General features: G+C 46.2%; 1 protein-coding gene across 2 annotated transcripts in view; it reads right to left on the reverse strand.

Moving 5' to 3' along the window:
* The window catches only part of VWA8 (von Willebrand factor A domain containing 8), a 400,056-nt gene extending 392,752 nt beyond the window's left edge, over positions 1–7,304 (reverse strand). For both annotated transcript variants that reach the window (XM_079778511.1, XM_079778510.1), the window contains exon 1: positions 7,053–7,304. In XM_079778511.1, the coding sequence (XP_079634637.1) occupies positions 7,053–7,212 (160 nt within the window). In that variant the 5' untranslated portion in view covers positions 7,213–7,304. The remainder of the gene's footprint in view (positions 1–7,052) is intronic.
* Between the last annotated feature and the right edge of the window lie 4,214 nt (positions 7,305–11,518).

Here is an 11,518-nt window from a genome sequence, read left to right on the forward strand (position 1 = left end):
CTCAGGCCACATTTTAGAGATGGGCACATGAACGTGGCCCATGAAAGTTCTCTCCAGGATTTTTGTCAGAGCTCACAGGAAAAAATGTTCTCTCTTCTTCTGACACTGTGAATTGTAAGGACAATGAAAGTCTTGGTCCGAAAGGCTATCACTGCTTCCACTTGAAAAAAGCCTGCCAGACATTTAAACGAGCAGAACAAAAACAGTAGATCTTATAAGTGGAGAATGAAATGTAGGAAGACCATGGGGAAAGCAGAGAGAGCCCAAGCCCTAAGCTATTTGACATCCTGCATCTAGCCTGATCTAAAGCCATTGGACCCACCACCTTTGTGAACCAATCAATGCATTTTTCTGTGCACATATCTGTCACTTAAAGCCAAATGATTGCTAGCTAATCATCCTATATAATAAACACCTAATATGCTACATGTCTGGTTGTCTGGTCAACCAATCAAAGCATAATATGCTAATAATATGCTAATGATATGCTAAGGCTGCTAAACCACTCGCTATGACATGCACTGACCACCAGGGGGCTGGCAGTCGACCGGTTGATTAGTCGCTGTGACGTGCACTGACCACCAGGGGGCAGACAGTCGACTGGTCGACCAGTCACTCTGATGTGCACTGACCACCGGGGGGCAAACACTCCAAATGGTAGGTTAGCTTGCTGCTGAGGTCTGGCCAATAGGGACTGAGCGAGATGGGCTGGACACACCCTGGAGCCCTCTTGTGGTCTCTCCCCGGCTGGCCAACCTCCCGTGTCCCTCCCTGGCCCCGATCGTGCACGGGTGGGGTCCCTTGGCCTGGTCTGCCCCCTCTCATAATCCGGGAGGGACCTTCCCCACCCTCCCCCCAGAGTGTGCGAATTTTGTGCACCGGGCCTCTAGTTTTTTATAAGGTAAAGGCAGACAAAGCAAACGTAACTATTCCTATTTTACAAAGAAGATAAATGCTCAAAGAGCAATATAGGACATTTTGCCCCTGTGGATATTCTGAAAACAAACATTGTAATCAGAATAATATTAACATTCATAAATTTTCATCAAGTAATTAGCTTTCAGAAAAAAATTAAGCCAAAGGATTCCACTACCAATTTTTATACAGTACATGTTATTAAAGCACTAGTAGCCCATCGCGCGATATCACGCGCAGTAGGCCACCCGCCACTTCCGCGGGAGCCAGAGGGAACCACAGCACGCCACCGGGAACCGCACTGCTTCCACGGGAGCCGGGAGGGACCTGCGCCGATTCCGCAGGAGGTGGGAGAGACCCGCGCTGATTCTGCAGGCTACTCTTATAGGGAAAATATTTCCCACACTGACTGCACTCACAAGGTCTTTCTCCATTGTGAAGTCTCTGATGACAACAGAGGCCTTCACTAGGGTTAAAAGATTTCCCACACTGACTGTGGGAGGGACCTGCGCTGCTTCCGCAGGAGGTGGGAGGGACCCGCGCCGATTACGCAGGAGGTGGGAGGGACCTGCGCCGATTCCGTGGGAGGCGGGCCCGCCCTCTCCTCTCTGGGCCTGTGCTCAGCTGTGGAGGCTGTGGGCCGGCCCCCATCCCTGTCCGTGTCCGCTCCGGCTCTGGGGGGCCGGCCCAAGCTGGGCGCAGCAATGAAGCAAGCATTCTGCCAGGCCGCTCACGCTGCCTACCCTCAGCAGCCACCCCCCCTGGACTGGGGGACGCCAGCGGGGCTGAGAGGAGTGGGTGCCGCCATCTTGTGGCTATGGGCACTGCCATCTTTGTGACGGAGTGACAATTAATTTGCATATTACCCTTTTATTAGATAGGATTATTTTAGAGAGAATAACTTTTTGTCCATATAAAATTTTACTAAGTATTTCATCTAAAACTCTGTTTTCCTTTGTGGCCATCAACATGGGTTGAATACCAAAAAGATTTTAATCTTTCATCAATGTTTAATCAATAACAAATTTTTCAGTACATAGCATTGTCAGAATTTTATTTAATATTGTTGGTGCCTAATAATTCTTAAATAATTTTTATGACTGATAGTTTTTATTTCATTGTTAGCTAACCCATGAGAAATCGGTATATTTTCCTTAGATATTTTAAAGTTGTTACATTGTTAAGATCTTTACCAGTCTCAAAAACGCTTTTCTCAGTTACATATCTCAGATACATCTGTGGTAGTCCATCTAAAATGTGCTTTTAATGCTCCTAATCCACTCAAAATTATAAATTACAGAATATACATACTTTAGGATATTCAAAACTATCAAATGAGCTCATAATTCAATGACTTGTAGCTCTGACAAACAAGTTGCTTTGGTTCAGGGTTTCTCAACAGCAGCATTATTGACGTATGGGGCAAGATAATTGTGAGGGCTGTCCTGTGCATTGTAAAATGTTTAGCAGCATCCCTGGCCTTTACCCATTAGATACTAGTAACACCCTCTTTATCCTGGTTATGACAACTAAAAATGTCTTCAGATACTGCAGAATGTTCCCAGGGGGAAGGGAATCACCTGTGGTTTACTAGGTCTTCCCAACGATTAAGTTATAATTGTTCTGGAATTTTATTGCTAAATTCTTTAATACGCAATAGGATCACAATGTTCTCAGGGTCAAACTAGCCTGCTGCAGGTTCAAAGTAGTTAATAATTTCCCAAAGTTAACACCTAGTGCAAGGCCTGAACCATTATATAGTTTTTCCCTTAATACCATATTTCTCAGTTGAAACCCCAGTTCTGTATTTCCCAACCCCAAAACCATCAGTTCTATTGTACCCCAAGAATATAATCTTAAAAATCACAAAAATGCTGATAGATATTTATTGCACTCTTTATATATTTAAAAATAGACAACCTGAATATCCAAAAAGGGAAAATGGGTAAAATATATATTATATAGGTAAATATATGAACTTAATGCCTATCTACACTAATAAAAGAGAAAGATGTAAATTGACCGTACCTCCACAATGCCCACCAGCCAATCATGAGTATGCAAATTAACCCAGCAAAATGGCAGGTTAATTTGCATAAGCAGGCATGTAGTGAAGACTGAAGACTGAAGGCTCCACTGAAGGCTGAAGGCTTGGCTCTGCTGCGGCCAGAGCCAAACCTGAAGGCTGAAGGCTTGACTCTGCTGCAGCCCGGGTCCCAGGTGCCGGAGGAAAACCGGTGCCGGCAGTCAAGGGAAGGAAGGCCTATTGCACGAATCTTTGTGCAATAGGCCTCGAGTTTAAAATAATCATGTATAACAATATTTATCACTATGTTAACCTTTAGCACTCGGATGTTGAGTGTGACTTGACACGGTTAGCATCGGTAGCAGCTCTTTGAAAAAAGCAAGCGAGTGCAAAGGGTTAATATGTTTGTAATAGGCTAAGTCAGAATAAATTATAAAACACAAATGACTCCCAATTTAAAAAAAGAAATATGTGTTTGTATTAAAAAAATAAATACTATATATTATAAAATCTGATAGGATTAACACCAAAAAGTTGACAATTATGAGTTTGTATGGGAAGATTATGTTTTAGGGGATTTGTCTGTATTTTTTTCTCTTCTACAATGAACATAGATTTCTTTTTAAAAAAAATAAATATTTTTATTAAAAAATTACTTCATACACAAAAATCATAAAGATAAAAGTGAATTCCTATAATAGTAATGGTGTTAAGGACAGCGCTATATATGTCACAATGGATTTATAAAGTTATGTTTCCAAGTTTATCATTTGATTTTGATCTATGGTATATCTGAACATATTCAACATCAGAGTCCTACTGAACCAACTTGATGGGCTCCATCTGTGAAAACACTACAATAATTTGTATTGAAAACTCTGTAGTAGCTAACCTCCTTGTTAACCTATTTGTTCCTAAAACCAAAATACAATACTACTATGAAGTAAAGAAATACAAAGAATTTACAAATTATAGATACTAAGACTATCTGACAGGCAGGGATAAAAAACTGTGGTCTTGGGGATTTTTTTTTTTCTTAACATAAATGACCCCCTCTTCCTTCTGCTCACCAAGCTTTATAAAGCTCCTATCTTGAAAGCCAACAAGACAATTCCAGCCTCTCCTGCTCCTTCTCTGTATGAACTTTAACAGAATAAGTCACTGAATGCTTATTAGATATAAAGTGTTAATAAGATAGGCATACAGTACAGACAAAATAAGAACAGCATATAACTTGCATTTATTGTTTTATGTACCTTGTTGCTCTTTTCCCAAACTACATTTTAGAAAGCAGGGTCAATTCTATGCAGAGAGGAGGTATCGAATTACTGTTCACATGTGTGAGTGCTCCTGAGAGCATCTTTCCAACCTAAATTGTACTTCATTAAGGCACACTGCTTTTTGTGGTTTTACATTTGTCTATGTATGACTTCTGATTTAAAATGGGACACTCCAACCTTGATGGCCATCATCATGGCCCAGGGTAGCCAAGAGTTTGCCTCCTGTTTACCTGGATCAGAGATGTCCTTGAGTCCAGATTTCTGGTGAGTTCTCAGCTGCATTTATCCATACCCCTCATGTATATGCCAGAGTCAAAGACTGAATTTAAGTTAATATGTTGTCTGTAATGTGTCCATGTCTCTCACATTTGAAGCAAAGCTTATACATTGATTTGCCGACATAACACAAATTTTGAGGACATTTACAAGTAATCACCAATCCTATATAATAAAGAGGTAATATGCAAATTAACCCTCACACCCTCACAAGATGGCTGCCTACGACCAGGCTGGCAGGGAGGTTAGTGAGGGATGACCAAATGACTGAACAAGCAGGCTGTGTGGGGCAACCAGGCCAGCGAGGGGGGAAGTTGGGGGTGACCAGGCAGGCAGGCAGGTGAGCAATTAGGAGCCAGTGGTCCAGGATTGTGAGAGGGATGTCCGACTGCCAGTTTAGGCCCGATTCCCAGGATCGGGCCTAAACCGGCAGTTGGACATCCCCTAAGGGGTCCCGGATTAGAGAAGGTAAAGGCTGGGCTGAGCCAAAACCGGTTTGGCTCAGTGGATAGAGCATCGGCCTGCGGACTGAAGGGTCCCAGGTTCGATTCCAGTCAAGGGCATGTGCCTTGGTTGCGGGCACATCCCCAGTAGGGGGTGTGCAGGAGGCAGCTGATCGATGTTTCTCTCTCATCAATGTTTCTAGCTCTCTATTCCTCTCCTTTCCTCTCTGTAAAAAATCAATAAATTTTTTTAAAAAAAAAGGCTGGGCTGAGAGGAATTTTGTGCACTGGGCCTCTAGTACCTATATAAATACAGACTTTAAAAATTCACACCCACATGGATTTCTAATGTTTTTATAACCAACATGTATTATTCATATACAAAGAACATTTTTTTTCTTTTTTAGGAAGTTCACATGAATTGACTCGTTTCTGTCTGCATACCCAGATAGTTCTGATAGTTCTCAACCTACAAGGAACTGGTTCAGTTCTTTTAAAGCCCAGGAAACAGAATAACTCTCAAATAGCTGAAAATACATATACTAAGAATAATAAAGAAGCTTACTTTATTGAACATTAATATGTGCCAAGGATTGTATTAACTAATTAAATCCTCACAACAACCCCATTAGATATACTCTCCTTATCCTCATTTTATAGTTAAGAAACCTGGTCACAAAATTATGTAACCTAGCCTCAAATCTCCAAATCTAGACAGTGCAGAAATGGACTGCAACCCACACTAACTCCAAACCCAAGTTGCAGGTTATACTACACTCCTCCCCTTGACCTTTGCCTTCTAAGACAAAGGAGCAACAAACAAACAAAAACTCAAGGAGTAAAAAATAAAGGAATAGCCGAAACCGGTTTCGCTCAGTGGATAGAGCGTCGGTCTGCGGACTGAAGGGTCCCGGGTTCGATTCCGGTCAAGGGCATGTACCTTGGTTGCGGGCACATCCCCAGTGGGGGTGTGCAGGAGGCAGCTGGTCGATGTTTCTCTCTCATCGACGTTTCTAGCTCTCTATCCCTCTCCCTTCCTCTCTGTAAAAAATCAATAAAATATATTAAAAAAATAAAAATAAAAATAAATAAAGGAATAAACAAATACTCTAGAAGTCATAATAATGGATAAGGGGCGCAATGTGACATAACAGGGGAAAAAATTTGTTCAGTGAATGAATGAATGAATGAATGAATGAAATGTATGGGACTTAAACTCCCTCATTTCCTGGCCAGAATTATTTGGAGCTCAGAAAACTAGGAAAACAAGAGGAACAAATAAAACCTACAATTTCGTAGTAAAAACCTTCATTATTCTAAACCACAGTAACTGACAAAATCTTGCCTAGCATCACTTTCCAATCAAGAGCAGCAACAATATACATGCCTTCCTTTAACCAGAACAAATGCTCTAACTTCAACACGCGAGAGATCCCTAAAACAAGTTCAAATAGAACCAAAAAATACTGAGCTTAGAAATCAGAGCCTAGTTAGCTGTGTGATCCCCGGCAATCCACTGGTCCCTCGGTCTCAGTGACCTCAATTGCCGCGTCAGGGGGGTTAACTGGAGTTGTAATGTTCAGCTCTAAGAGAAGGTGAACCTGTGAGAAAGGAAACTCCTGTAAAACTTGAAAAAGCTCATGGATACATTTAAAACACGGTGAACGATGGGTTCTTTGCCGAACCAGCCCTGGCTGGAACATGGGACAAATCGGCTTCCAGGCCCTTGAGACTCAGAGAGCAAGGTCAAGTTTGGCTTTCAACTACCTCTGCGGGCTGCTGCTTTAACTTCTGCGTGAACTGTGATCAAGTAAATCACGTCGGAGCTGGGGGTGGGGGAGAGAGCGGGGGTGAAAGCAGCAGTGCGGGAGGAGAAAGCACTATTCCCAGCCGTCAAACCCCCCGTGCAGACCCCGGGGGCTACGGAATGAGGCCAGGAGCGTGCAGCTCCCCGGCGCTCCCAGCAGTGAGCCGCGCGGCGAGCCTGGACCCTCCGCGCCTGGGCTCCCCGCGCCGCGCTCCTTCCCGGCAGCGGGCAGGGCGAGGCGGGGGCGCGCGGAGCTCCGCACGGAGCGCGGGGGAGCCACACCGGACGCGGGGAGCCCGGGTTACCTGTCTCGGCCCCCGCCCCGGCGTGCAGCAGTCTGACCTCCGGCCGCCCGTCGCCGCCCGGCCGGCCGCGCACCACCTGCCGCAGGAGCAGCCGCACGCGCCGAGCGGCCGCGCCGCCGGGGCTGCCGGGCGTCCCGAGCAGCAGGAGCCGGGACTGCATGGGGCCGGGGTGTCGCCGGCGACGGTTTGGGGCTCCGGGCGAGCCGTGTCCCGAGCGGCAGCGTGGGCCGGTGCGGCAGGGGGACAGGAAGCTCTCCGCGCCGAGTCCGCCGGAAACTCCTTCCCCCGGCGCCGCGGGCCTGCGGGCTCGGGCCCGGGCCACGGGGGCGGAGACGCCGCCCGGCCGCCGGGAGGGACGGCGGAGCCGCGCGGGGAGCCCGGGCCGGGCCGGCCTGCGCTGCGGGCCCTCGACTCCCGCGCCTCGCCTCGCCCTCACCCGTGGCCTGGCTCCCCCGGGCCTCCCTCCGATCCCCCGCGATCCCGTGGGCGCCCAGCAGTGCAAGGAACGCGGCGGGTTAGGGCGTTTGATGGTGTGACTTCACATGTTCCTACTAAGTCTCCGTTTGTTGATTAACACCCGGTCTTACCGCGCACTTTCCCCGTGCGCTGCTTCAGATCCTTCCCAGACGTAGAGCATATATTCACAAGATTGCAGAACTTTCACCTATCTTGATTCACTGTATCCACACCAGTGTGCCCATACAGTATTTGAAAACCTTGCGCCTTATCCTTTTCCCTACTGTTTTTCCTAACTTTTAAATAGAAAACCCGTATCATAGTGATATGTAGAAATTGCCAAAATGTCAGAAAGGACCCAAATCAAGCACTTTTTAATCACTCTGCGGTGAAGCGTTATAAGCATGATTTATGAGTTTAAGTAAGAGAAAAGTAGGACACTGGCTAAAGCTGCCTCCCGTTCATACTACCAAAAGCAGAGGTGGTCCTACCAGAAAGCAAACTAATCCTAATATAATTATAGTGCATCTCCAAAACGTCAGGCAAACTGTTCAAATCGAGTTCTACAAAACAAAGGCAGAGCCCTAGCCGGTTCGCTCAGTGGATAGAGCATGGGCCCATAGAGTGGAGGGTCCCCGGGTCCATTCCTGTCGAGGGCACATTCCTCCGTTGCAGGCTGGACCCCTGCAACCAATCTATGCATCTCTCTCACACTGATGTTTCTCTCTCCCAATGTCTCTCCCTCTCCCTTCCACTCTTTCTAAGAATCAACGGGAAAAATATCCTCGAGTATTAACAACAAAAAAATAATAATAAAAAGACAGAGGCTTCACTTTTAGCTAAAGGACTTGTTAATTCTAGAGTTGTAATAATAAAGGTAAACATTTTGTAGTGCATTGCAACATGGTTTTACACATATGCTCTCATAATCTTCACAACTCTAAGAGTGCTGGGGAAAATGACATGAATGCAAGATGTAACAGTTTATGAAATGCTTACCTACTTGGAATACCTATGTTTGGGATATTTTTGCTTCAAGATGCTCTGAAGTGGAGCACTCCGCCTGGGAGAGGTCAGTGAGGTTTCACAGAGAAGGTAATATTTGAAATAATTTTTGAAGGAGATGAAAGAGTTTTTCAGGCTGAGAAAAGGGCAAATTATATCTGGCAGAGTGAAGAGCATATGCAAAGATACAGAGAACTGAAAATACATGACAAAACAGAATCAAGGAGGGATGCCCTGTGTCTGGAGTTCAAGTACATAAAGCAGTTTGTAGAGATAAGCCTGGAAAGAAAAATTGGAACCAAGTTGTTTGCAAGGGGTAAGAGTTTGCACATTAACCTCCAGGAAATGGGAAAATGGAGAAAATTTTTTAGAATGACAAATCTACAATGTGAAGGAGAAATTTGAGCCAGAAATAAAGGTGGCACCAGAACTTTACTTTGAATACTATTTTAGATTTGAATAAACAGATTAGGAGTATAAAGCATCAATACAGGCTTAGATGCCTAACAAGCATGGTTAGTTTAAGAACAGTGAGACTAGTGAAGTAAGAGGGTGTAATCTTTGGAAAGTAGAAGGTATTGTCAGAGATGGAGGAAAAGATTGAAGTGAAGAATAGAGTGAAGAATCTTGAATGGCTGGAAGAATTTGAACTTCAACTTATAGGCAAATTGGCTAACCACCAGACATTTTTATCATTTTTAAGGCAGTGACATGAACTATGAATTAAGAAAGATAAGATAATTTTACTGGCACATAGTTCTAGCTATGTGGCAGCAAAAATAGTCTCTTGCTCAAAACAGTGAGATTCTGTTGGTGAATGGGAAGGAATGGACCTTAGCAATGTATGAAAGATGAACTGGAGGTATTTGGTTTTAAGAGATATCCATCATGCATGGCCAGTGTTGCTCAGTGGTTGAGCGTGGACCCTTGAACCAGGAGGTCATGGTTCAATTCCCAGTCAGGGCACACAGCTGAGTTTCAGACTAGATCCCCAGTAGGGGGCGTGCAGGAGGCAGCTGATCTATTACTCATCTTTGATGTTTCTATCTCTCACTCCTCCCTTCCTTTCTCTGAAATCAATAAAACATATTTTTTAAAAAGAGACAGAGATCCATCACAACCTCTACATAACTTCTCGCAACTTCTTACTAAAATAATTAGTTATATATATTTTTAAATCACACTACCAAAAACTGGTATTGAGTGTTAAACTTCTTCCAGAGGCTGAGAGGAATATTGTTAACCTACCACACTAATGTAACTGGATGGAAATGCAATGAATCCATCAGTGCTATGTCCAATTACAAGAAGGTAGGTGCTTCAACCCTCCTTACTGTCCACCCCACTGAGAAATCACAGGTCCGTACCAGTGGTTCCCAGACTCAGTGTGTAGCCTGATCATCTGGAGAATTTGTTAAAATATAGATTCTCAGGCTTTACTAGCACCCCCACCCTGAGATTCTCATTCAAGAGGTCTGAAAGGGCCCAAGAAAATGCCTTTTAAGGTATACATATAGGAGATCAACTATATGCCATGCATTTTAGTCATGAAGCTAGAGAACAGTTCTCTCTTTGGTCCCGTTTTCCTGCTAAGGTTGTCCCACCTCTTCATCCTCTTCAGCACTTTTTGTAAAACAATTTGTAAGTACCCTCTCCTTATTGCAAGCAATAAAATAAAACTGAGCAGAGAATGGGAGAAAATAGGAAAGAAGAGAAGAAGGCCCCTTTATATCATAAAACATTTTTAAAGGAGAACATGGGCAGAAAAACAGCCCAGAGAAAACTTGGAACTGTAGTTTTTCTTGAATCCCATCTATCCAGAGTATGGAAAAGTCATGTATGTGATAGGATATGAAAATATCCCATCTATTTTATTATATCGGTTCATCCCAGAGGAACCACAGGAGCCAAAGACTGCTAGATCTGAAGATCTGCAAAGGAAATTGGAGCACAGAAGTGGATAGAAAAGAGAATCAAAACCAATTTATCCAGTCTGTCTGCTGGCAAACCCCAGGTCAGCATAGATCATTTTATATTCAAGAATAAGTAATAAGGGGGAAATGGAAACTATTTTAAAAATACTGTGGAACAAAAAATAAAATAACATACTGTCAATTCAGAAAGTATGTAAAATGCTGAAAAATTTTTACAATGATGTCGAGGGGAGGGATATTGCTTGCTAATTTTAAAAAGGATACAAGAATAGATAGCCTTCGTGGGCCCCTGGATCCGGGTGAGCCTGGGTCCCGGGTCCGGGTGAGGCCGTGGGCCCCTGGATCCGGGTGAGCCTGGCCCCGGGTCCGGGTGAGGCCGTGGGCCCCTGGATCCGGGTGAGCCTGGCCCCGGGTCCGGGTGAGCCTGGCCCCGGGTCCGGGTGAGGCCGTGGGCCCCTGGATCCGGGTGAGCCTGGCCCCGGGTCCGGGTGAGGCCGTGGGCCCCTGGATCCGGGTGAGCCTGGCCCCGGGTCCGGGTGAGGCCGTGGGCCCCTGGATCCGGGAGAGCCTGGCCCCGGGTCCGGGTGAGGCCGTGGGCCCCTGGATCCGGGTGAGCCTGGCCCCGGGTCCGGGTGAGGCCGTGGGCCCCTGGATCCGGGTGAGCCTGGCCCCGGGTCCGGGTGAGGCCGTGGGCCCCTGGATCCGGGTGAGCCTGGCCCCGGGTCCGGGTGAGGCCGTGGGCCCCTGGATCCGGGTGAGCCTGGGTCCCGGGTCCGGATGAGGCCGTGGGCCCCTGGATCCGGGTGAGTCTGGCCCCGGGTCCGGGTGAGGCCGTGGGCCCCTGGATCTGGGTGAGCCTGGGTCCCGGGTCCGGATGAGGCCGTGGGTCCCTGGATCCGGGTGAGTCTGGCCCCGGGTCCGGGTGAGGCCGTGGGCCCCTGGATCCGGGTGAGCCTGGGTCCCGGGTCCGGTTGAGGCCATGCGCCCCTGGGTCCGGATGAAGCTGAATCCTGGGTCTGGGCGAGGCCGTGTGCCCCTAGATCCGGGTGAGGCTGGATCCCGGGTCCGGGT

The sequence above is a fragment of the Cnephaeus nilssonii genome (assembly GCF_951640355.1).
Source record: "Cnephaeus nilssonii genome assembly, chromosome: 8".
Classification (NCBI taxonomy): domain Eukaryota; kingdom Metazoa; phylum Chordata; class Mammalia; order Chiroptera; family Vespertilionidae; genus Cnephaeus; species Cnephaeus nilssonii.